The sequence below is a fragment of the Anomaloglossus baeobatrachus genome, chromosome 4 (assembly GCF_048569485.1).
Source record: "Anomaloglossus baeobatrachus isolate aAnoBae1 chromosome 4, aAnoBae1.hap1, whole genome shotgun sequence".
Taxonomy (NCBI): domain Eukaryota; kingdom Metazoa; phylum Chordata; class Amphibia; order Anura; family Aromobatidae; genus Anomaloglossus; species Anomaloglossus baeobatrachus.
In genome coordinates this window covers 445603598-445631385 of record NC_134356.1, presented here as the reverse complement: position 1 = coordinate 445631385, position 27788 = coordinate 445603598, and the positions used below count along the sequence as shown (strand labels likewise).

The following is a 27788-nucleotide window of genomic DNA, read 5'->3' as shown; positions in this document are numbered from 1 at the left end:
TAATTACTCAATACATTTATATCAATTTATAAAATATGCCACAGTAAAACACACTGTACACCCCTATTCTTGGCACAATAACATTGAGCTTCATATATTCAAATTATAACATAATGATCTACTCTAATACAAAACCCCATTAAAAGATCATTATAAGAATGTAAAATAACATTTGCAAGGCTATGTCTTACTGCTTGGCTATAAAATTAAAACAAGAGTCAAATGTGTCATGATATTTACCAAATGAAACCACCACACGTCTACTAGATGTAACAGGTGGAGGACAATAATAGAATTTATTCAATGGGTATAAAAAGTGAGGTGTTGTCACACAATTATTAACAAGAATACTAATGTGTTTCAAGAAAGGTGATGGTGGGAGAGTTGCCGACTTGGTCAGAATGGTGTAGGTCTCTCTGAATTCCTTGAGAATCTTGCTCAGAACCTTTAAAAAGAAAATTAATTCTAATTAAAAAGTGAACAGAGTGATGTAGAACAAATAAAAAACAACAGAAACAAGCTCAAAGAGAATCTCTCAGCAGGTTTTTGCTATGTAAACTGAGGACAACATGCTGTAAGAGTTATAAAACAAAAAACAACTATGCCTCTCATATCTGTGTGTGAGATATTGTTTACTTAATCTAGTGGCTTTATTACCCTGTGGTTAACATTACAGGACTAGAAACTCAGGTGCAGGGCTGTCCGACACAACCCCTGTGGGGATTGACACCCCACAGTCAATACACAATCTCTACTGAGAGCCCGGGGTGGGCTCATTGCGCTCAGCTACATGCTTTAAACTCAATTGTTTGATTGTGACAGAACGGCTGCACCCAGTAATCTAAGTGATACACCACTGGGTTCAGGATCTCATTGCCTGCATTATGTTGCTGTCAGATGAGGTAGCAAAAATCTACTACAGCTTCCCTTTAAAGGTGTATTCTCAAGTTTGTAAATGATTCCATATCCATGGAATAGGTGATAACTTTCCAATCGCTATGTATTTGACCGCTGGTTCCCCAATCTTGACAACTGTGGTTCAGAATAACCATATGTGAAATGAGCGCAAGTTGATCATGTGCACTGCTACTCCATTCATTCAGTCTACTGGTTGTGCTGAAGACCAGCCGAATGCAGTGTTTGACTTTCTCCAGCGCTCCCATTAGGACTAAATGGAGCGGTTGTGTGCAGCATAAAGCACCACTCCAATCACATGCAGCTCTTCAGAGCCACCTTTCTCAAGATCGTTGGGGCCCATAGTTGTCAGACCCCCATTGATCGTAAAGTTATAGCCTATTCTATGGATAGAGAATAAATTTAACATTTGAGGATAGCCCTTTAATACCCTCATACACGTTAAATAGCTGGCCTATCATTTGCCTTATAGGTATCTACCGCCTATTCTATGGGCAGGGAATAAATTGAAAATTTGAGAATAACACTTTAATCCCCTCATACATGTTAAATAGCTGGCCTATCATTTGCCTTATAGCTATCTACCCTGATTTATCTAATTAACAGAAGTAATTGTTCAGTCGTCCAGTACTGCACTATCTATGAAATATCCACCGCTATACTACTCTGGATGTAGCTTATTTTACCAAGAACAAAATCATTGATAGTTCGAAATCAGACATTCTCGATCTATATCTCCCTATCATCATCTGTCCAGGGAGAGTCAGGGGCCACCCTACACATTAGACTGTTAGCTGCAGGGCCAGATATCACATAAGGCCAACCTAGGCCATGACCTAGGGTGCAGCAGTCAGGTGGGTGTATATATAGAAGAAATAACAACTAAATACTTACACATTTTTCAGTATAATTTTGAAAGGCCATATAAAATGCGTTTTTTTTTTTTAAATTTACATCCATACACAGTATATAAATTGAGTTGTACATTTATGTTGCCCAGCTCTTCAGCTTGAGCTGCCTTACTGATTCACAGGCTCAGTTACAGGGGGCAGCGCTGCAGTTACTTGCTACAGTTTCTTGCATCACTTCCTCCTTTGACAACGTCTTGGATCCTGAGTGATAAACACTGTGAGAGTGGGAGATGTGAGTGCAGCGCCAGCTCTCTGCTTCTACCTCAGCTGCCGCTGTACCTTCTAAGTGACAGACTTCTAAGGGGCCAGAGTTAGGAGCAGTGAGTGACACCAACACCAAGGGGAGAGAACACAGAATTTTGTGCTTTAGCCTAGGGCGTAGAAATGTGTAAATCCGTCACTGGTCAGCCGATTGTCGATATGAGTAGGTTCAGGAGACATCTAATATATAAAGCTGAGTGTATGTGCGTGTGTGTGTGTATGTGTGTGTGTATGTCCGCTAAAGGAATCCGCATCATCGCAGTTACAATCACGAATTTTTGCACAGACACCCCATGTGATTCAGGGAACGTCATAGACTATGTTTTGACGGAAAAATTTAACCCCGCGCTTTACAGTTACTCTCCAAAAAACCTGCCTCCATTAAAGTCAATAAAGCTGCGATCTGCAGATTATTAATAGCAGCTATGAGTGGTTGCTATAGAAACAAAATAAATTGTTAGTATAAGAAGCTTATGTATGAGGTATAAAGATGTCAGTGGAGAGACGGATAGAGAGAGACAGAATGAGACAGACAGACATAGACACAGACAGAGTAAGAGGCAGACAGGGAACGGGACAGACAGACAGAGACAGGGAAAAAGACAGAGACAGGGAAAGAGACAGACGGGGAAAGAGACAGATGGGGCAGAGACAGACGGGGAAAGAGACAGACAGACACAGAGATACAGACAGACAGAGACAGACACAGAAATTGAGAGAGACAGACACAGAGATAGAGAGAGACAGACACAGAGATAGAGAGAGACAGACACAGACAGACACAGAGATAGAGAGACAGAGAGAGACAGACACAGAAATACAGAGACAGACATAGAGAGACAGACACAGACAGACACTAAATGCCCCGTCACACACAGAGATAAATCTTTGGCAGATCTGTGGTTGCAGTGAAATCATGGACATATTGTTCCATTTATACACAGCCTCAAAACCTGGCACTGATAGTCCATAATTTCACTGCAACCACAGATCTGCCGCAGATTTATCTCTGTGTGTGACAGGGCCTTAAGACAGAGAGAGACAGACAGACACAGAGATATAGACAGACTGATACAGAGACAGACAGAAAGATAGACACAGAGACAGACAGAGAAAGAGACAGACAGAGAGAGACATATACACAGACAAACAGAGAAAGAGTCAGACAGAGAAACAGACAGACAGTTACTATCCCGGGCAACGCTGGGTACTACAGCTAGTTAGTTTAATAAGTATGGCTGTATTTAGCCACACACAAAACCAGAACATTTTGAATTCTAATAATTTTATTAAAAGTTGATAATCTGCAGTATTTGTTTTCTGATTAATCCCATGTAGAAATTAAGATATCTCTAGCTCTAAAGTTGGCCATAAACTTTAGATATCTAAAACGCAGAAGATCTTCCCCCCAACCAAGCATACATGGCCATAAACTTTAGATATCTAAAGGCAGAAGATCCCCCCCAACCAAGCATACACACGCACACGTGGCCATGCGTTCATATGTTCTCAATATCTACTTGAGAATAATTCACTGCTAGAATCCCCAATATGCCAACCATGTTTCTACAGATATCTGTTGTCAAAAGAAAGTCGGGAGGCAAGCTATTGGTCTGCCCTGTTGGATCAGCAGACATTCATCTAATGTGCATGACTAACTTTGGACTGACTAATCATTTTGTAACACATATTTCTCAATGACAAACACTGTTATCAGGTCTAGACAGAACGTCTAAGTAAACTAAATGTAGCTATTCTCAACTTGAAGGATGTTGAAATAGCTTGCTTGACATGAATACAATACTTCCTATTATATGAAGGTTATTTCTTTTCCTTGCCAAGATACATTATTATAATATTAGTCAAAATCTTGTGGAGACAGGAAATATTCATAATATATACATATAAGCAAAAACAGATGAAACAATGCGGAGATACAGAAAGGAATGGTGCCAATGAATAATGTCCATGTAGATGCTAAAATACAAGGATGAAATAAATATGACAATAAAAGACAGAAAAAAATACAAAGAGCACTTACTGTGTGATTCTGCAGTTAGTGGCTGACACGTATCTTCCAGTATAGTGGATATTGCACCGCACCACATTATTGGTGAAATCGGACTCCAAAACAGTGTACTTGGGATTGACTACTACCTGTAAGACAGGTGATATTGATTAATGAGAGACAATATCATAACTTACAAAAAGATGACTTTTAGCCAACTTACCTTAAGTATATAGTTTCCTGGTTTTACTTCTGTTATATCAATCCATTGACAATCAATGTCTGCATTATAAGTATCATAACATCCAGGACTTAGACCCTGAAAGACAGAAACATTGTCAACTGTATTATTGTCAGTGTTAGAGGTAGTGTTACTATAAACCAAAGAACATTGAAAAACATGACACAGTCGCTCACCTGAGTGTGAGATGTGCATGCATATCTCTTGAGGTTCCCAAAGTCACATGTGGTATCCTCCAAACAGAAGCTAGCCTTGTGCCCCTCTGCCACTTTCCGTCCTGTTGTGGCATCCAACAGATCATAATGACTGAATTCATCCATACTATGATAGTGTCTGAAATGGACAGGTCCAAAGTCAATTGTCTCTTATTAAACTCATTTATCATGACTCCAAAATGTGCATTTTCTCATGATACATGATTAGAGATGAGCGAAACCGAGGTTTGGTGTTCGGTGTTTGTAGCAAACACAAATTTTACAAAAAAAACCAGTGTTTGCGTGCTTTGTGTATGCAAATCACTCAGCCCAGCGTGACCCGCTTACAGAGTTTGAACGGCTCGCACTGGGGGTAGCAACAGCATGATCGCATGTAGTGTGCACCCAAAAAAAAGAAAATGGAAAAATCTCGCCCTCGCCGGAAGTGATCTGCTTATGGCTGGCTTGATACCATTACATACTGACCAAATAGTACCACATACAAAGGACAAATACTGCCACATCATGATCAGACCACATATTACCACCACATAGTGACCAAATAATACCCCATACAAGGGAGAAATATTGCCGCAACATGATCAGATCAGGTATTACCACTACATAGTGACCGAAGAATACCATATACATGGGAGAAATACTGCCATACCGTGATCAGACCACATATTATCATCACGTTGTGACTGAATAATACCACATACAAGGGACAAATACTGCAACACCATAACCAGACCACGTTACGACTAGAGATGGTAAACACAGACTTTACTGAAAAATCTGTTTTTGTTTGGAGTTTGTGTGCTTTACATATGCAAACCACTTGCTCAAGCATCACTGTGTTCGGGTACGCTCAGTGCTCAGCCCTTTGAAAGCTGCTTGCGGTGTTTGAATGGTTCACACTGGGGGTAACTACAGTATGAACTCACCAAACCAAACTTCCACAAGTCCGCTCATCTCCACATATGATGAAATATTATAATCATAACATTGAATCAGTAATGACCAAATAAATCAGGTCAAGGTCTAAACTGATAGAATACATTTTCATGGTTTTGAACAAATCATTGATATTGTTGTTGACAATTACCTTTTATTATTACACATACGGCTCGTTTTAGTGGCTATAAAGAGCTACTTTAATACCTTGAAACAGTGGATAATATAGAAGCAACCTACTGATAACCTTCTGGTACTCACTGATGGCAGCTGTGCCATTCCCATGCCTGGCGGGGTCGAGTAGGCAAAAAATCTGCAGTTCCCTGATTCTTCACTCTTTGTGGGAAGCGAAGCAGAACTCTAACATCATAATCTGAAGTATCTGCTGCATATGCAGAGCTGAGAAGAAAATATAATCTGTCAAATTCATTATCTAGTCAAGATACCAAAAAAGCATTGCTTTCCTTTATGTAACTGAGCACAACTTGTAACAAAACTTTCTCATTTACATTTAATAGTAAACTGATAACATTCACAGTCTGATTTTTTTCATTTACTTGTGCTTTGGAGGATTAATCTGTTAGTTTACATATCCAAAGTCAATATGTCCTAGTTGTAAATGGAAGAGGAATAGAAGAAATACAGCACCAGATAGAATAAAAGATCCATTTGTTCAAGAAACTTTAAAAGACACCCATGTTAAAAGCATGTAAAGTACGTGAGACCTCACGTGTTTCAGACCTGTGTCAGTCCTTAATCATAGGTAATATTGCACATGTTCTAGTTGTATCCTTAATGTATGAATGATATACAGTGTGTTCACTCATATCCTGTCCATCGCCATTAACTTGAGAACGGCGACAGCTATAGGCAGAGAAATGGTGTCTAGGTATAGTAAAGTAGCCATGTGCTACGCAATAAAACCACCTATAGCGCCACCTGGTGGAAAACAACGGAGTTAGCATTTTTATCTCAAAAACGGAATGAGATAGAGAAAAAAAGTGAATTACAAAGTTATAGGGTATCATCAATTCAATACGAATCGACACCTTGCATACAGAAATGCTATGATTAGAACGTGTAAAACTCACAAGGCTGCGGACGTGAAGCGATACCTCATGGAGACCTTCCTACAAGTCATTGGGTATGGTGGCTGCATGGAGTGGCCTCCACACTCACCTGACCTGACCCCATTGGACTTCTTTCTGTGAGGTCACATCAAACAGCAGGTGTATGCGACCCCTCCACCAACATTGCAGGACCTACGATGACGCATCACAGATGCTTGTGCAAACGTGTCACCTACCATAGTGCACAACGTGCAGCAAGATACAGTATGCTGTCCAGAGTCCAAATGTGCATTGCAGCTGTCGGTGGCCACTTTCAGCATCAAAGTTAAATGAGCGCCATATGCGTGACCAGCATTCAATGTTTTGGGGGGGGTCATGGGTTTCATATCATAGCATTTCTGTATGCAAGGTGTCGATTCATATTGAATTGATGATGCCCTAAAAATGTTTAGTTCACTTTTTTTCTCTATCTCATTCCATTTTCGAGATAAAAATGCTAACTCCGTTGTTTTCCACCAGGTGGCGCTATAGGTGGTTTCATTGCGTAGCGCATGGCTACTTTACTATACCTAGACACCACTTCTATGCCTATAGCTGCCGCTGTTCTCAAGTTAATGGCGGTGGAAAGGATATGGGTGGACACACTGTATATCATTTTTTCTTTTTTTTTTTCTTTTTAAGGAGACCTTAATATGTGAGTAACTAATCTGTAAACATAACATGCAAACAAACAATGTGCTGTAACAACTCTTTTCTGTCTTGATATCATTAGAAGCCTGGTTCTTATGAACTGCCTCAACCATGTAGTTTGAAATGGCACTTAATGATTCCCATAGGAATTTCATAATTTTTCCAAGCAGTTTATCGTACAATTCCTTTGCCTAAAAAGGAAAAACATAACTGAGCAAGTTTATTGCAGCCAAATTCTAAACATTTAGAGGAAAACAACGACACATCTCCTGTGACAAACTGCAAGGGACAAATCTAAAAGACTATTTTAGAGTATTATTTTTAAGTCAAGGATTCAAGTTATTCTTACAAGGCTTGTGCCAGGTTTTTTTTAAGTCAAAAAGTGGTACATTTTGTGGTAAATTTGCAACATAAAACTAAGTTGAACAAAAATATAAACGCAACACTTTTGTTTTTTCACCCATTTTTCATAAGTTGAACTCTAAGATCTTTTCTATGTACAAAAAAGATCGAGACGAGCTATCGTGCGATGCATCGTTGGGGTCACGGTTTTCGTGATGCACATCCAGCAACGCTTGCGACGTCGTTTCGTGTGACACCTCCGAGTGACGCAGAATCGCTCACAAATCATGAGTCGTGTACTCGTCGCTTATTTTTAAAAAATTGTTTATTTTTAATGGCGCCGGTTGTTCATCGTACCTGGGGCAGCACACATCGCTCCGTGTGACACCCCAGGAACGATGAACACAGCTTACCTGCGTTCCGTGGCTCCTGCCGGCAATGCGGAAGGAAAGAGGTGGGCGGGATGTTTACGTCCCGCTCATCTCCGCCCCTCCGCTTCTATTGGTCGGCCGCTGTGTGACGTCGCTGTGACGCCGAACGTCCCTCCCCCTTCAGGAAGTGGACGTTTGCCGTCCACAGCGAGGTCGCTCAGCAGGTAAGTATGTGTGACGGCGGTTTAACGACTTTGTGCGCCACGGGCAACTAATTGCGCGTGACGCACAAACGACGGGGGCGGGTACGATTGCTTGTGCAATCGCACGATAGATCGTACCGCATAAGTCTGAGTTGAGTACTTCATTGCGGCGATAATCCATCCTCCTCACAGGTGTGATATATCAAGTGTAAAATGAATAGCAGTAAAATGTGCAGTTTTATAATATTGGGGTTTTTAAAGGGGGAGGGTCAGAACACCAGTCAGTGTCTGGTGTGACCACCATTTGCTTTACACGCTGCAACACATCTCCTTTCATACAGTTGATCAGGTTGCTGATTGTGGCCTGTGGAGTGTCAGCCCTCTCCTCTCCAATGGCTGTGTGAAGTTGCTGGATATTGGCAGGAGCTCGATCATGCTGACCCGTTGCCTCCCAAACATGCTCAATGGGTGACATGTCCGGTGAGTATGCTGCCATGCAAGATCTGGGATGGTTCTAGCTTCCAGGAATTGTGTACAGATCCTGCAAAAATGGGGCCTTGCATTATCATGCTGCAACCTGAGGTGATGGTCATGGATGAATGGCACAACAATGGCCTCAGGATCTCATCACGGTATATCTGTGTATTCAAAATGACATCAATAAAATGCACCTGTGTTCGTTGTCCATAACATACTGCCCATACCATAACCCCACCGCCTCCATGGCCCACTCGATTCACAATGTTGACATCAGCAAACCGCTCACCCACACAACGCCATACACAGTCTGTCATCAACCCTATATAGTGAAAATCACTAGTCATTCATTCATTATGCAAAGAGAACAAAATTTGTGACATCTGTGGCATTGTGTTGTGTGATAAAACTGCACATTTTAGAGTGGCCTTTTATTATAGACAGCGTAAAGCTGGGTTCACACATAGCGACAGCGACAACGACGTCGCTGTTGCGTCACCATTTTCTATGACGCAACAGCGACCTTGTAAGTCGCTGTTATGATCGCTGCTTAGCTGTCAAACACAGCGATCATAACGACACGCGTCGCTGTGCTACATGTGCAGAGAGCAGGGAGCCGCGCTTAGCGCTGGCTCCCTGCACTCCTAGCTACAGTACACATCGGGTTAATTACCCGATGTGTACTGCAGCTACATGTGCAGAGAGAAGGGAGCCGCGCACACTGCTTAGCGCTGGCTCCCTGCACTCCTAGCTACAGTACACATTGGGTTAATTAACCCGATATGTACTGCAGCTACATGTGCAGAGAGCAGGAGCCGCGCACACTGTTTAGCGCTGGCTCCATGCACTCCTAGCTACAGTACATATCGGGTTAATTACCCGATGTGTACTGCAGCTACATGTGAAGAGAGCAGGGAGCCGCGCACACTGCTTACACAGGCTCCCTGCACTCCTAGCTACAGTACACATCGGGTTAGTTACCCGATGTGTACTGCAGCTACATGTGCAGAGAGCAGGGAGCCGCGCAAACTGCTTAGCGCTGGCTCCCTGCACTCCTAGCTACAGTACACATCGGGTTAATTACCCGATGTGTACTGCAGCTACATGTGCAGAGAACAGGAGCCGGCACTGGCAGCGAAAGCGGCGGACGCTGGTAACGAAGGTAAATATCGGGTAACCAGGGAAAGGTCTTCCCTTGGTTACCCGATGTTTACCGTGGTTACAGCTTACCGCAGCTGCCAGATGCCGGCTCCTGCTCCCTGCTCGCTTCATTTCGTCGCTCTCTCGCTATCACACACAGCGATGTGTGCGTCACAGCAGGAGAGCGACGACCAAAAAATGAAGCTGGACATTCAGCAACGAGCGGCGACCTCACAGCAGGGGCCAGGTCGTTGCTGGATGTCACACACAGCGACAGCGACGGGACGTCGCTGCTACATCACAGAAAATGGTGACGTAGCAGCGACGTCGTTGTCATCGTCGCTGTGTGTGACACCACCCTAAGGCACACTTGTGCACTAATCATATTATCTAATCAGTATCTTAATATGCCACACCTATGAGATGGATGGATTAGCTCTGCCAAGGAGAATTGTTCACTAAGGGCAGAGTTAGACTGGCGTATGACTTGCATCAGTGCAGTGAGAAAATCTCGCATTCCACTCGGCCCCATGTAAGACAATGCTGCAGCTCAGATTCTGAGTTTTTCCTCAGCCCTAATAGAGCTGAGGAAAAAAATTGCAGCATGCTGCAATTGTTTGCGAGTTTCGGATAACTCGCACTCATACAAGTCTATCGGTGTGAGTGAAACATCGGACTGCACTCAGATGACATCCAACTGCAGTGTGATATATGCACAGGCTGACAATGGAGGAGATTAAAGGGAACCTGTCATCAGAAATTTAGCTATAAACCTAAAAGTTCCCCCCTCTGCAGATCCTGAGCTGCATTCTAGGAAGCTTCCTATAGTTTTTGTGGCCCCTTTTATTCCAAAATAAATACTTTACAAACTTGTACCTTTTCGTATGCAAATTTCTTAAATCTTCCATGGGGGCGGGCTGCCTGATGTACGTTGCTGTCCTCCTGCCGATTTACGCCGCCCCCGAACGCTGAATTTCAAACCTCAGGACGCCGCCCCTGGGCGCCCGTGGTCCCGCGCATGCGCTGTGCTACTGTAGCGGTGCCGTGCACTGCGTGCACGTGTGACCGCTGGTGACGCTTTTGCGCGGCAGAATGTTATATGTAAAGATGCACCAAATTTGGAAAACATCATGCAGCACTTTTATAAAACTGATGCAAATAATTACATCGTAGTCACAACCAAAACTGACTTTTAAAATTCCCCCTTTGTGAAAACTTCCCCCTATTGTCTTCACTAAATTTGATAATGAAGACTGGAAATTAGAAGGATCAAATACACACCTGAGCAATACTAAATGAAAAGCCAATTGAACACTATTTTACTGTTCATATATAGATGAATTTTGCATTAAAGACAGACTCACATTAACTTCCCAGTGTAGTGTAGAGTAGATGTTAAAAAGTACTCACTTATCGACATCTTCTTTGGCATCGCTCTGGTCTTCTTCTGAGGCATGTGACAGTGATTCAAACACCTCTAGATCACACTGCGCATTGAGTGACCCCCAGATGTGGCTTTTACAATGTAAGTCTATAGAGCACCAGAAAGAGGCTCCATAGACTTACATAGAAAAAGAGGCTCATACACAGCGAGCAGTGTAATCCGGAGTCTGAATTACCATCAAATGACTTAGGGTACCGTCACACTTTAGCGATGCAGCAGCGATCCCACCAGCGATCTGACCTGGTCAGGATTGCTGCTGCATCGCTACATGGTCGCTGGTGAGCTGTCAAACAGACAGATCTCACCAGCGACCAGTGACCAGCCCCCAGCCAGCAGCGATGTGCAAGCGACGCTGTGCTTGCACGGAGCCGGCGTCTGGAAGCTGCGGACACTGGTAACTAAGGTAAACATCGGGTATGGTTACCCGATGTTTACCTTAGTTACTAGCGCCTACCGCTTAACTTAGCGTGTGCAGGGAGCAGGAGCCGGCACTGGCAGCGTGAGAGCTGCGGAGGCTGGTAACGAAGGTAAATATCGGGTAACCACCTTGGTTACCCGATGTTTACCTTGGTTACAGCTTACCGCAGGCTGTCAGACGCCGACTCCTGCTCCCTGCACATTCAGGATTGTTGCTCTCTCGCTGTCATACACAGCGATGTGTGCTTATCAGCGGGAGAGCAACAATAAAAAAACGAACCAGGGCTGTGTGTAACGAGCAGCGATCTCACAGCAGGGGCCAGATCGCTGCTCAGTGTCACACACAGCGAGATCCCTAATGAGGTCACAAAAAACGTGACTCAGCAGCGATCTCAGTAGCGATCTCGCTGTGTGTGAAGTACCCCTTAGACGAGGAGCAGAACAATGCTGGATAAGAGAGAAGACCATGATCGTTGAGTATATTAGGCCACTGACACTACACTAATAGTTACAGATGTTTAGGAGAAGAAAAAAGTTAATGGGAATGCTTCTTTAAAGTTGACAAATTCTAAATAATGACATTACTTTTCTTGTAGCTACCTTGAATTACTGCCAAAATTATAACCCTAAACTACATTCACAATTCTGCAATCTTTGGAGCTGAGGTCTAACAGAATGGTTGATCTGTATTCTGGGATCTCAAATCTAATATATAAAGCTGTGTGTGTGTGTGTGTGTGTGTGTGTGTGTGTGTGTGTGTGTGTGTATGTCCGGGATTTGCATCTGCATCGTCGCAGCTAAGTTTGCACACTCACACGTCAGGACCCCGACAGCGTAATAGGCTATGTTGTGAGGTGACATTTTAACCCCGCGCATTCCAATTTACTAATCAATTTTGCCCCTATCTACAGAGACCTGAAAAGGGACAGACGGGGAAAGAGACAGACGAGGAAAGAGGCAAACCTGGAAAGAGGCAGACCTGGAAAGAGGCAGACCTGGAAAGAGACAGACCTGGAAAGAGACACCTGAAAAGAGACAGACGGGGAAAGAGACAGACAGAGACAGGCCTGGAAACAGACAGACCTGGAAAGAGACAGACCTGGAAAGAGACAGACCTGGAAAGAGACAGACGGAGCACATTACTTGGCCAATTTAGTTAAATCTGTGTGGAATATCTGGAGTGTTGAAATATATGTTGTGAAATGCTTCTATTAGCTTAGTTTTTGCCTTTTAATAATTACATTTCTATTTGTTTTGTGGTTTTTGTGTGCAGAATACATTTTTGTTAATACATTCTATTTTGTTAACAGCAGTAATTAACCCCGGCGAAGCTGGGTAGTACAGCTAGTTATATATAAAGAAGAAGAAAAAAGCTCCGCATGTAAACATGTGCACACCGGGAATTAGATATACCAATAAACCTTAAAATATGAAACTTTATTAAATGCCAAACCCCTAAAGCCCCAATGTAGGACATAGTTGCCATAAGTATATATAAGTATGGAACCCTAAAGTGATAAATAGCAAAACACAGCAGCAAAAAACATATCTAATATATAAAGCTGAATGTGTGTCTGTATGTATGTCCGGGATAGGCATCTGCATCGTTGCAGCTACAGCCACAAAATTTTGCACACTCACACATCTGGACCCCGAGAGCGTCATAGGCTATGTTGTGAGGTGAAATTTTAACCCCGCGCGTTCCAATTTACCAATCAATTTTGCCCCTATCTACATAATGGGGAAAAAGTGAAACGAAAAGTGTATCCGCACCGTCGCATTTACAATCACGAAATTTTGCACAGACACCTCATGTGACCCAGGGAACATAGTAGACTATGTTTTGACAGGAAAATGTAACCCCGCGTTTTACAGTTACGCTCCAAAAAACATGCCTCCATTAAAGTAAATGGAGCCTGGAACTACAGGTTATTAGTAGGAGCTGTGAGTGGTTGCTATAGGAACAAAAAACATTCATAGTATAAGAAGCTTATATGTGAGGTAATGTTGGTGGGGAGACGGATAGAGAGAGACAGAGAGAAACAAACAGAGAGAGACAGACAGGGAAAGAGACAGACAGAGACAAATGGTGAAAAAGACAGACAGAGACAGACGGTGAAAGAGACAGACAGAGACAGACAGGGAAAGAGACAGACAGAGACAGACCTGGAAAGAGACAGACGGGGAAAAAGACAGATGGGGAAAGAGACAGACAGAAATGCAGACAGGGACAGAGACAGGCAGACAGGGAAGGAGGAGACAGCCAGAGAGACAGGCAAAGATAGATGGGGAAAGAGACAGACCTTGATAGAGAAAGACGGGCAAAAAGACAGAGAAATAGAGACAGACAAGGAAAGAGACAGACAGAGACAGGCAGACAGGGAAAGAGACAGACAGGAAAAGACACAGACAAAGAGACGGGGAGACAGACGGGGAAAGAGACAGACCTGGAAAGACAGATGGGGAAAGAAACAGAGAGATAGAGACAGACAAAGAAAGAGACAGACAGAGACAGGCAGATGGGAAAAGAGACAGACTGGGAAAGAGACAGATGGAGAAAGCGAAAGACGGGGAAAGAGACAAGACGGGGAAAGAGACAGACAGAGACAGATGGGGAAAGAGACAGACGGGGAAAGAGGCAGACTGGAAAGAGGCAGACCTGGAAAGAGGCAGACCTGGAAAGAGACACCTGAAAAGAGACATACGGGGAAAGAGACAGACGGGGAAAGAGACAGATGGGGAAAGAGACAGATGGGGAAAGAGACAGATGGGGAAAGAGACAGACAGAAATGCAGACAGGGACAGAGACAGGCAGACAGGGAAGGAGGAGACAGCCAGAGAGACAGGCAAAGATAGATGGAGGCAGACCTGCAAAGAGACACCTGAAAAGAGACAGACGGGGAAAGAGACAGACAGACGGGGAAAGAGACAGACCTGACAAGAGACAGACGGATCACATTACTTGGCCAATTTAGTTAAATCTGTGTGGAATATCTGGGGTGTTGAAATCAGGGTGGATAAAAATCTTGATTTTTTTAAAAAAATCAAAAAAATCAGATTTTTTTGATTTAAATCAGATTTTTTTGATTTAAATCATTTGATTTAAATCAGATTTTTTAATCAAGTTGTACACAAGCAAAACTTTGTCTTTTTGCAAATCTAATTGTTTTACACAAATAAAAATATTAAAACAGTTGATTATGAAACCTAATAATTTTTATTTGCACTATTAAACACTCAGAATTGAACTACAGAGAGTGAGGCTATGTGCGCACGTTGCGTACTAGCCCTGCAGATATTTCTGCAGCGATCTGAAGAGCACATGTGCGCTTTAGATCGCTGCAGAAATGTCCGTAGTGAGCGCCGATTCCATGCGCTCTGCCTGCAGCTCCTCCCATAGACAGAGCAGGAGCTGCCGGCAAAGCGCAGGAAAGAAGTGACATGTCACTTCTTTTTGCGCAGCGCTTCGGCAGTAGCCGAAGCGCTGCGCTCTGAGACGCCACGTGCGCACGGCCCCTGCACAGTCTCCATAGACTGTGCAGGGGACGCAGGACTGTTGTGTGCACAAAACCAAATGAAGAAAACAATCTCTCTACTCCTGCGGATGAAGCCGATGCAGTCAGTAGCTGAGTAGCTAGATTTATTATCAACAAGTTTGGGCATGTCAACTGAATGCAGGGAAAAAGAAACTAAACCAAAACTGAAACCAAGCTAGAAGTGTGGAATTAAAGGGGCAGTATGAACAAAATGTGGAGGCTATTAATAGTTTATACAATTAAGACATGCTGCTTTTAAACACCTACCTATTGCCATATAGTAAAACAAAAAAGATTTTTACTTACTTTGGGGTCCCCCCCTCACCCTGGTGTTAGATCGTTGCCCCTAGTTTCGTCCGTGTAACTATGGGCGCACATGCACACTGCTCTCACTTCTCATTTTAATCGTGATTTATATTAAAAAAAAACTTTTTGATTTAAATCAGTGATTTAAATCATGATTAAAATCATGATTTAAATCGATCCGATTTAAATAGAAAAAAATCTTTTGATTTAAATCGTGATTTAAATCATGATTTAAATCGGCGTGATTTAAATCAATCCACCCTGGTTGAAATATATGTTGTGAAATGCTTTTATTAGCTTAGCTTTTGCCTTTTAATAACTACATTTCTATTTGTTTGTTTGTGGTTTTTGTGTGCAGAATACATTTTTGTTAATACATTCTATTTTGTTAACAGCAGTTATTAACCCGGGCGAAGCCGGATAGTACTGCTAGTATTTACATAAGATGCAGTACAATAATCTGTAACTACAGTTGCACTATTTGTCGCATATTGCCCACAATTTTTTCCTTGCTTTTTTACAGTGAAAATTTCAGAATTTCTTTCTTCCAGCGAAGTGAATATGATTTCTGAAATCTTATGCACATGTTGCTTATTTTTTTACTTTGCAGAGTTCAAGCAGTTTCATATCTGCACCATGTCAACTTTTTATCTTTTTTGCAGTTTTTTACCTATCCAAACGAATGGGGAAACGCATTAAAAAAACACATAACATGTTTTTTTTTAGGTAGGATTATCCTGCCAAGATACATGTGTTTTTTATACAGAAATGTATGCAACAAATAATTAAAGGGAATCTGTCAGCAGGTTTTTGCTGCCTCATCTAAGAGCAGCTGATGTAGGCAAAGAGATCCTGAATCTAATGATGTATCACTTAGATTACTGGCTGCAGCCATTCTGACACAATCAGGTTTTTAAGATTTAGCCATGTAGAAGAACTAAGAGAGCTGCCACCTCCCACACCAGGCTCTCTATAGAGATTGAGACGTGAGGTGAGGTGTCAATCAGAGGAGGGGGCGTGTTGGGCTGCTGTGTGCGTGATATTGTAGTCTGAGCAATGATAAGGGTCCTGCTGCTTAAACAAACATAGCAAATAAACAACAGATCGGACTTTAACAACACAGGCATCCCTGAATTCTATGTGTTAGCCATTTCAGCATGCTGTCTTTAGCTTAAGTAGCAAAAACCTGCTGACAGATTCCCTTTAACAGGTGCACATACCCTAACAGTCCTGCTGCTTATTATTATTATTATTATTATTATTATTATTATTAATAACAATATTTTATGTCACAGCATTCATTCTAAATTGTAAAACATTGACAGATGAGTTTTAAAAGAGAATGCATTTGTATTATCAATCAATTACTCAATAAATGGAACAAACCAAGCATAAGCAAATTATATTTTTTTAGACTTTTTTAGATTATTTTTTGTAAATTTTGATTTTCTAAAAGTGTCTATTCTTACAGGACATGTGTTTCCCATTATGCATATTATGTACTGTTCTATAAACACAAATTTGAAAAGGTTTTGTATCAGGGCAGCAGACAGTAGATGGAAAAGCAATGGAGCAAAGTTACTGTTTGCTTATAATGTAAGCGGAGAGTACATAGTGTTCAACAACTACTTGCTCATGCGTATGACAACATTAAATCCTTCAGCAGTCAAAGGTTATGCAATTTATTTTATCTGTATTTCCTACATTTGCTCTACTTTTCTAGATCCTCATAAAATTCAGGGTCATCACTGTAATAAACCAAACTTTGCATCACTAGATGAAATATTGTTCTGGCTGGTTGCTAGAAGTAACCCTTCCACTTTCTCAACTCCTAAATGAGTGTGAAATGAGAATCACTTTTGCTGTACACCGCGTGCAGAATTATTAGGCAAGTTGTATTTTAGAGGATTTTTTTTATTATTGATCAACAACTATGTTCTCAATCAACTATTAATGTGCAGAATTATTAGGCAACTTAATAAAAACCAAATATATTCCATCTCACATGTTTATTTTCACCAGGTAAACCAATATAACTGCACAAAATTTAAAAATAAACATTTCTGACATGCAAAAACAAACCCCCCCCAAAATACTGACCAATGTAACCACCTTTCTTTATGATGACACTCAACAGCCTACCATCCATAGATTCTGTCAGTTGCTTGATCTGTTTACGATCAACATTGCATGCAGCAGCCACCACAGCCTCCCAGACACTGTTCCAAGAGGTGTACTGTTTTCCCTCCCTGTATATCTTACATTTTATGAGGGACCACAGGTTCTCTATGGGGTTCAGATCAGGTGAACAAGGGGGCCATGTCATTATTTTTTAATCTTTTAGACCTTTACTGGCCAGCCACGCTGTGGAGTAGTTGGATGCATGTGATGGAGCATTGTCCTGCATGAAAATCATGTTTTTATTGAACGATACCGACTTCTTCCTGTACCACTGCTTGAAGAAGTTGTCTTCCAGAAACTGGCAGTAGGTCTGGGAGTTGAGCTTCACTCCATCATCAACCCAAAAAGGTTCCACAAGTTCATCTTTGATGATACCAGCCCATACCAGTACCCCCACCTCCATCTCGCTAGCATCTGAGTCAGAGTGGAGCTCTCTGCCGATCCACCTCTGGCCCATCCATCTGGCCCATCAAGAGTCACTCTCATTTCATCAGTCCATAAAACCTTTGAAAAATCAGTCTTAAGATATTTCTTGGCCCAGTCTTGATGTTTTATTTTATGTTTCTTGTTCAAAGGTAGTCGTTTTTCAGCCTTCCTTACCTTGGCCATGTCCCTGAGTATGGCACACCTAACGTTGCAGCTCTGAAATATGGTCAAACTGGTGCCAAATGGCATCTTGGCAGCTTCACGCTTGATTTTCCTCAATTCATGGGTCATTATTTTGCGCCTTTTTTGTCCAACACGCTTCTTGCGACCCTGTTGGCTATTTGCCATGAAACGCTTGATTGTTCGGTGATCACGCTTCAAATGTTTGGCAATTTCAAGACTGCATCCCTCTGCAAGACATCTCACAATTTTGAACCTTTCATAGACCGTCAAATCTCTCTTCTGACCTATTTTGCCAAAGGAAAGGAAGTTGCCTAATAATTAAGCACACCTTATATAGGATGTTGATGTCATTACACTACACCCCTCCTCATTACAGAGATGCACATCATCTGATTTACTTAATTGGTAGTTGGCTCTCAAGCTTATACAGCTTGGAGTAGGACAACATGTATAAAAATTATCGTGATAAAAATACTCATTTGCCTAATAATTCTGCACACAGTGTATATTGACTCCAGAAGAACCAAAAGGTCATTTATTGTTGAGTGAGTGGTCAGGACCAACAGTATTAGTGAGTAGTGTAAAGGCTGCTTTACACGTTTCAATTAAACGTGCGATCACACCCGCCCCCATCATTTGTGCGGCACGGGCAATTTGTTGCCCGTGTCGCACAATGCTGTAACCCCCCATCACACGCACTTACCTTCCATATGACTTCACTGTGGGTGGCGAACATCCACTTCCTGAAGGGGGAGGGACGTTCAGCGTCACAGCAACGTCACACAGTGGCCGGCCAATAGAAGCGGAGGGGCGGAGATGAGCGGGACGTAAACATCCCGCCCACTTCCTTCCTTCAGCATTGCCGGCAGGACGCAGGTAAGCGGTGTTCATCGTTCCTGGGGTCTCACACACACTGTGCTGCCTCGAGAACATTGAACAACCGGACGTTCAATTTTTAGAAAATGAACGATGTGTATGCGATCAACGTTTTTGCGTTTTTGAAAGCCTCCATTAAAGTAAATAGAGCCTGGAACTACAGGTTATTAGTAGGATCTGTGAGTGGTTGCTATAGGAACAAAAGACATTCATAGTATAAGCAGCTTATATGTGAGGTAATAAGATGTCGGTGGGGAGACGGATAGAGAGAGACAGAGAAAGAGACAGACAGAGACAAACGGTGAAAGAGACAGACAGACACAGACGGTGAAAGAGACAGACGGGGAAAGAGACAGACAGAGACAGACCTGGAAAGAGACAGACCTGGAAAGAGACATGCAGAAAGAGACAGATGGAGAAAGAGACAGATGGGGAAAGAGACAGATGGGGAAAGAGACAGACAGACATGCAGACAGGGACAGAAAGGAGGAGACAGCCAGAGAGACAGACAAAAATAGATGGGAAAAGACACAGACCTTGATAGAGAAAGATGGGGAAAGAGAGAGAGAAATAGAGACAGACAAGGAAAGAGACAGGCAGACAGGAAAAGAGATAGACAGGAAAAGACACAGGGAAAGAGACAGACAGTAAAAGACACAGGCAAAGAGATGGGGAGACAGACGGAGAAAGAGACAGACCTGGAAAGACAGATGGGGAAAGAAACAGAGAGATAGAGACAGACAAAGAAAGAGACAGAGACAGGCAGATGGGAAAAGAGACAGACTGGGAAATAGACAGACAGAGAAAGCGACAGACGGGGAAAGAGACACACCGGGAAAGAGACAGACAGAGACAGATGGGGAAAGAGACAGACAGGGAAAGAGACAGATGGGGAAAGAGACAGACGGAGAAAGAGACAGACGAGGAAAGAGGTAGACCTGGAAAGAGGCAGACTGGAAAGAGGCAGACCTGGAAAGAGAGACCTGAAAAGGGACAGACGGGGAAAGAGACAGACGAGGAAAGAGGCAAACCTGGAAAGAGGCAGACCTGGAAAGAGGCAGACCTGGAAAGAGACAGACCTGGAAAGAGACACCTGAAAAGAGACAGACGGGGAAAGAGACAGACAGAGACAGGCCTGGAAACAGACAGACCTGGAAAGAGACAGACCTGGAAAGAGACAGACCTGGAAAGAGACAGACGGAGCACATTACTTGGACAATTTAGTTAAATCTGTGTGGAATATCTGGAGTGTTGAAATATATGTTGTGAAATGCTTCTATTAGCTTAGTTTTTGCCTTTTAATAATTACATTTCTATTTGTTTTGTGGTTTTTGTGTGCAGAATACATTTTTGTTAATACATTCTATTTTGTTAACAGCAGTAATTAACCCTGGCGAAGCTGGGTAGTACAGATAGTTATATATAAAGAAGAAGAAAAAAGCTCCGCATGTAAACATGTGCACACCGGGAATTTGATATACCAATAAACCTTAAAATATGAAACTTTATTAAATGCCAAACCCCTAAAGCCCCAATGTAGGACATAGTTGCCATAAGTATATATAAGTATGGAACCCTAAAGTGATAAATAGCAAAACACAGCAGCAAAAAACATATCTAATATATAAAGCTGAATGTGTGTATGTATGTATGTCCGGGATAGGCATCTGCATCGTCGCAGCTACAGCCACAACATTTTGCACACTCACACATCTGGACCCCGAGAGCGTCATAGGCTATGTTGTGAGGTGAAATTTTAACCCCGCGCGTTCCAATTTACCAATCAATTTTGCCCCTATCTACATAATGGGGAAAAAGTGAAACGAAAAGTGTATCCGCACCGTCGCATTTACAATCACGAAATTTTGCACAGACACCTCATGTGACCCAGGGAACATAGTAGACTATGTTTTGACAGGAAAATGTAACCCCGCGTTTTACAGTTACGCTCCAAAAAACATGCCTCCATTAAAGTAAATGGAGCCTGGAACTACAGGTTATTAGTAGGAGCTGTGAGTGGTTGCTTTAGGAACAAAAGACATTCATAGTATAAGAAGCTTATCTGTGATGTAATAAGATGTTGGTGGGGAGACGGATAGAGAGAGACAGAGAGAAACAGAGAGAGAGAGACAGACAGGAAAGAGACAGAGAGATACAGACAGACAGAGAAAGAGACAGACAGAGACAAATGGTGAAAGAGACAGACAGAGACAGACAATGAAAGAGACAGACAGAGACAGACGGGGAAAGAGACAGACAGAGACAGACCTGGAAAGAGACAGACCTGGAAAGAGACAGACGGGGAAAGAGACAGACGGGGAAAGAGACAGATGGGGAAAGAGACAGACAGACATGCAGACAGGGACAGAGCCAGGCAGAAAGGGAAGGAGGAGACAGACAGAGAGACAGGCAAAGATAGATAGGGAAAGACACAGACCTTGATAGAGAAAGACGGCCAAAGAGACAGAGAAATAGAGACAGACAAGGAATGAGACAAAGACAGGCAGACAGGGAAAGAGACAGACAGGAAAAGACACAGACAAAGAGACGGGGACACAGACGGGGAAAGAGACAGACCTGGAAAGACAGATGGGGGAAAGAAACAGAGAGATAGAGACAGACAAAGAAAGGGACAGACAGAGACAGGCAGATGGGAAAAGAGACAGACTGGGAAAGAGACAGACGGAGAAAGCGACAGAAGGAGAAAGAGACAGACGAGGAATGAGGCAGACCTGAAAAGAGGCAGACTGGAAAGAGGCAGACCTGGAAAGAGGCAAACCTGGAAAGAGCAGACTTGGAAAGAGGCAGACCTGGAAAGAGACAGACCTGGAAAGAGACACCTGAAAAGAGACAGACGGGGAAAGAGACAGACAGAGACAGACGGGGAAAGAGACAGACCTGAAAAGAGACAGATGGAGCACATTACTTGGCCAAGTTAGTTAAATCTGTGTGGAATATCTGGGGTGTTGAAATATATGTTGTGAAATGCTTTTATTAGCTTACTTTTTGCCTTTTAATAATTACATTTCTATTTGTTTTGTGGTTTTTGTGTGCAGAATACATTTTTGTTAATACATTCTATTTTGTTAAGAGCAGTTAATAACCCGGGCGGAGCCGGATAGTACAGCTAGTATATACATATATGTCTCACAAAGAAGATGATAATGGGCTCAAACAACCACCATATAATAATGGAACATCACAATAGTTATAAAGTAAATCACCCTCAATAGGGGAACCAATCTCTGCATGCCCTAATCAGGGAGTTCTTACCTTGGGTATAGTATTTTTTGACACTGGGCTAACTCTGGCCTCTGCCACACCACACTATAGTTTCTTCATACTACTTTGTAGTGAATTGGGTTCCCCTATTGAGGGTGATTTACTTCATAACTATTGTGATGTTCCATTATTATATGGTGGTTGTTTGAGGCCATTATCTCTCCCTTGTGATACATATATGTATATATGTGTTTTTTGCCGCTGTATTTTGCTATTTATCACTGTAGGGATCTATACTGTATATACTTCTGTATTATACTGTATAACTGTACTGTCCATTGTGGTTATTACTTATGGCAACTATTTTCTACATTGGGGCTTTAGGGGGCTTTTTGTGTCATTTGAAATGTTTTTAACCTTGTTTGTTGTGTTTAGCATTTAATAAAGTTTCATATTTTAAGGTTTATTGGTATATCTAATTCCTGGTGTGCACATGTTTACATGCGGTGCATTTTTCTTCTTCTTTATATGTATTCTCTTGTCTGGATGATGTGGCACCCGTGATTGTTATTGGCAGTATTTTGGTGCACCCCATTTAAATTTCATTGTTCTCCGTAAGGGCAATTTACACACTGCGATCTTGCTAGCGAGATCGCTAGCGAGCGTAACCAACCTCCGCCCAAATTGCTGCCCGTGGCGCACAACATCGCTTACACCCATCACACGGACTTACTTTCCCTGCGGCGTCGCTGTGGCTGGCGAACCGCCTCCTTTCTAAGGGGGCGGTTCGTGCGGCGTCACAGCATCGTCACACGGCAGCCATCCAATAGAAGCGGAAGGGCGGAGATGAGCGGGCGGAATATCCCGCCCACCTCCTTCCTTCCTCATTGTCGGTGGATGCAGGTAAGGAGATGTTCGTCGTTCCTGCGGTGTCACACATAGTGATGTGTGATGCCGCAGGAACGATGAACAACCAGCGGCATGCACCACCAACGATATTATGAAAAGGAGCGACGTGTCAACAATCAACGATTTTTTACATTTTTGCGATCGTTGATTGTCGCTTCTAGGTGTCACACGTTGCGATGTCACTAACGACGCCGGATGTGCGTCACTAACGACGTGACCTCGACGATATATCGTTACCGATGTCACAGCGTGTAAAGCACCCTTTAAGGCTTTCAATTAGGCCGGAGTCACACTTGCGCGTTTCTCGAGCGAGTCTCTCATTGCATCACCCAGCACAGCCTGCTGCTCTCCGGACAGGAGCATCTCAGCTGCACAGAGATACATGCAACTGACCCGCTCCTGTCAGGAGAGTGTGCGGCCGTGCTGGGTGATACCATGCGAGATTTGCACGTATCCTTCGCAGTTGTGACTCCGGCCTTAATGGAGTTGTCCGGGACTTTAACAATGAAGACCTCCCCTCAGGATAGTTCATCAATGTCTGATCTGTGAGGGTGTGACACCCAGCACCTTCAGCGATCAGCTGTTCCATGTGCCACCGCAGCCGGAACTACTTAGTTGTGGAGTGGCACAGCTCCATCAACGGATAAGTGGCTGCAGCAAGGTACTGCTCATCCTCCCCTATTAATTTGTATAGCGGTTGGATATGCACCACCGAGCTGTGTCCAGTATACAGTTGACGAAGCTGTGCACCGCCGCAACCCAGTAGTTTTAGGCGGCGTTGACCCTAGGGAAAGCTGATCTGTCGGGGTGCTGGGTGTCGCATCCTAAGTAATTAGACATTGATGACTCATCCAAAAGATAGGCAATCAGTGTTAAATTCCCGGATAACCCCTTTAACCAGTGGCACCAGAATAACTGACTAAAGGGGGCTTTACACGCAGAGACATCGCTAGCGATGTCGCTCGTCAAAGCACCCGCCCCTGTCGTTTGTGCGTCACTGGCAAATTGCTGCCCGTGGTGTACAAAATCGCTAGTACCCGTCACATGTACTTACCTTCCTAACGACATCGCTGTGGCCAGCGAACAGCCTCTTTTCTAAGGCAGCGACGTCACACATCAGGCGTCCAATTGAAGCGGAGGGGCGGAGAGCAGCCGCATGAAAGTCATGCCCACCTCATTGCTGGAGGATGCAGGTACGGTGTTGTTCGTCGTTCCTGGGGTGTCACACGTAGTGATGTGTGCTACCTCAGGAACGACGAACAACCTGCGTCCAGCACCAGCAACGATATTTGGGAAATGGACGACATGTCAACAATCAACGATTTGGTGAGTATTTTGCATCGTTAGCGGTCGCTCGTACGTGTCACATGCAACGACGTCGCTAACAAGGCTGGATGTGCGTCACGAATTCCGTGACCCCAACGTCATCTCGTTAGCGATGTCGTTGAGTGTAAGGGGCCTTTAGGCTCACCTCACATCAGCGGTATTTTTCAGCAAAACCGGATTCGTTACAAATGCGTTTCAGTTCCATTAATTTCTAATGGAATCGCGGCAAGATGCGGTCACATGCGGTTGTGTATGACGCACGCAACCGCATGTGACCGCATCCTGCCGCGATACCATTGGAAATTAATTGAACTGAAACACATTTGTAACGAATCCGGTTTTGCAGCAAAATACCGCTGATGTGAGGTGAGCCTTATTTTGCCTTCCTGCATGTTTTTTGTGAGTTCAGAAATTAGAAGTTTCAATGTTCAGTTACTTGGTCTAATACCACATTTGCTTTAGGACCAAATCAATAGAAACAATTAGTATTTAAAGGAATATTTTAATTAAAGAGAAATTTGATTTGTATTCATTCGTCTCTGAAATAGTCCCCGCAGGTGCTGCAAAACCCTACTAAGCAGCTGCCTAGTAATAAGACGTCTATTAATGGTGACTACGAGTTCTTGGAAAGAACAAGCCTAATCTTTTTTACACCATATTTAGGTTTCATCCTCTATTTTTCAAAAACAGGTTTAAAAATGAAAGTTCTGCTTGATTGTTATGTCATTTTTTTCTTACAACGATTTTATAATACTAAGCTTTTCTGGCAGAGTTTTCTAGTAAAAGCTCATATAAGATTCTGAAACCCCAGGATGTAGATAAGAAAGGAATGTATATTCTTGAACATATTTTAACGGTGCAAACCTAGAAAGGCATCGCTCTTCTGCAGCACAACGCAGGGAATACAGATGAGCTCGCTGCACATAGGTTGCAGCCTGGACATAGCTGGGATCTGGAACCAAATCAGGAAGCCCTAAAACAGAAAACAAGATTTACTAGTGTCATTATCTGAAGAAAATAAAAACTTATTTAGATAATCACGTTTTGTTAGATGGGTTCTGAAAGTAACTCATAGTATAATCCCCATCTTAAACTAATCATTGATCAGCTGTAAATCTGTCGAGAAAACCTAAATAATGTTTAGTGTTCCTACATTGCTGGCGTAGGGAAAATGAGTATTATACGCCTATATAGAGACTGTTCAATTTTCAGACATGCTTGATCCTCACGAGGGAGACATACTCTATGTAATTTTTTTACTAAAAGATATGGATCCAAAAATCCCTGCTTTATTATTTCAGAACTCCCAAGGATAATTTTTGTAAAAATGACTTTCAGTGAGAAATCACAACAAATTATTAGAGATGCATCTATTTTTCATGGCAATACTAAAAATTTCTGTTCAACAAAAGTGCTCAATCATCCCATTTCACAATGTACAATCCTCAGCATATTTCAACTATACAACTAGTCATTTTACAAGATATTGGCAGTAAACTTACCTCTTCCAGTCTGACCATTACGGAAAACACTCCCAACATTGGCTCTTCCTTGTTGCACAGTTTGTGATTCCCCTCCATTGACTGGAGTATTAGCCGCCCGACTTTGTGGTTGATAATAATCTGGCCTTTGTGCTCCATAGTAGCCATCTCCTTGACTTACTCCACCATATGGGGGGAATCCTGCATCACCACCTCCGCCTGCCACAGGTGGGCGTACTGGATCACTTTCTACAGGGATATCACCTCCTCTGAAAAGGCTATGGGCAAATCGTCTGTCAAGTCCATCCTGGGGTACAGCAGGATTGACTGGAGCTGGCTGCCGAGGGGGCAAAACTGGGGGAGCAAAATATGGTGGTTGAGCAAAAGATGGAGAAGGTTCCTCATAAAAATCTTCATAACCTCCCCCCCAAGGAGGTGGTGCAGCATAGCCACCCCCACCTCTTGAATAGCCATAGCTTTCATCATATGTCTGAGGGTAAAATTCAGGCTGGGGTACAAAGGGTGGCTGTGGTCTTGGGACAAAAGGCTGACCTACAGAATTTTGGGATGATGACTGACGTATTCTAGTACTTCCACCTCTTCCACCACCTGTACCACCAGCTCCTGCAGAGGGAACAAAACGACTTGTGCTAGCTGTTTCACCTGCCCCTTGCCAATTATCTGGTACTTGGCCAAAACCAAATGGATGGCGAGTATTGCCCCTAACTGTCTGAGATCCAGTTCGTGGTAGGGTTGGTGCTTGACGGCGGAGATCCACACCACTTCTCCCTCCATCTAATACTACTCTAGTTCCCCCAGTGCCCTCTCCTGCAGTTTGGTATTCTGACCCTGAATTCAGCAGCCGGTATCGTCTTCCATTTTCTTCCCACTGTATCATTTGTCCCCAGCCTGCCCCATCCTGACCCAGACAGAGGGACAGTCCTGATAGTAATAGGCATAGTTGTTCTAACAGAGCCATGGTGGTGTCCTCCCTTCAGTGACAGACTGAGGAATGTGGTAGTAAGGTGCCAGGCTAACCAGGGGAATTGATTACAGCTTGTCTTCAATGTTCACATGAACATGCACATGTTGGTCAGCACAGATATGGCTCAATAAAGTTTCCTGGCTGTAAAATGGGTGATGAGAAAAAGGTTGTGAGGTCTGTGAGAGGAATGAAGACAGCAGTAAAGCAGAAGAGATCAGCTACAGGTTCCTGTCATGTAGACCAGTGGCAGCTCAACAATCCTCTACAGGTCTGCAATGGATGGTGCAGTTAGGAGAGACTCTGCAGGTCCCTGCCAGACACTTCAAGCTCTCCAGCACAGGAGGGGTTAACAATCACATTCTTTGTTCTCCAGGTCCTGAATTCTGTACATGTCGGTCAATAACTTGCTGAACCTTGCAGTCTTGTCAAGTCCCTTGTATGCCCTCTCCTCCTTATCTGCCTCCTCCGTCACTCCATCCTTTCTTTGTATCCATTTCTCCTATAACTTCCTGTTTATCCCCCTCTCCCTCACTTTTCCCTCTCTCCGCCCTCCTTTCCTTCTCACTGCCCCTTCCCAAACTTTCACTCATCAGAACTGTGCAGTGTAGCTCTCCCCCTATTCTGTACTGAATAGTTACACAACATGTAAGAATGATAATGTAACCTATTCTCTAGTGAGAATGGAGTGGTTTAGAGGTGACTTCATGATACTGATG

At 43.1% G+C, this 27788-nt stretch overlaps 1 protein-coding gene across 1 annotated transcript; it reads right to left on the bottom strand.

Moving 5' to 3' along the window:
* LOXL1 (lysyl oxidase like 1) lies at window positions 1-27588 on the bottom strand. Its single transcript, XM_075345557.1, has 7 exons — window positions 26109-27588; window positions 25471-25579; window positions 5749-5886; window positions 4513-4669; window positions 4319-4414; window positions 4129-4244; window positions 1-445 (listed from the first exon to the last, which is right to left on the bottom strand). Exons 1-7 carry the CDS (start codon window positions 27064-27066, stop codon window positions 439-441), a joined length of 1581 nt encoding a protein of 526 aa, XP_075201672.1. The 5' UTR covers window positions 27067-27588; the 3' UTR covers window positions 1-438.
* Window positions 27589-27788: the final 200 nt, after the last annotated feature.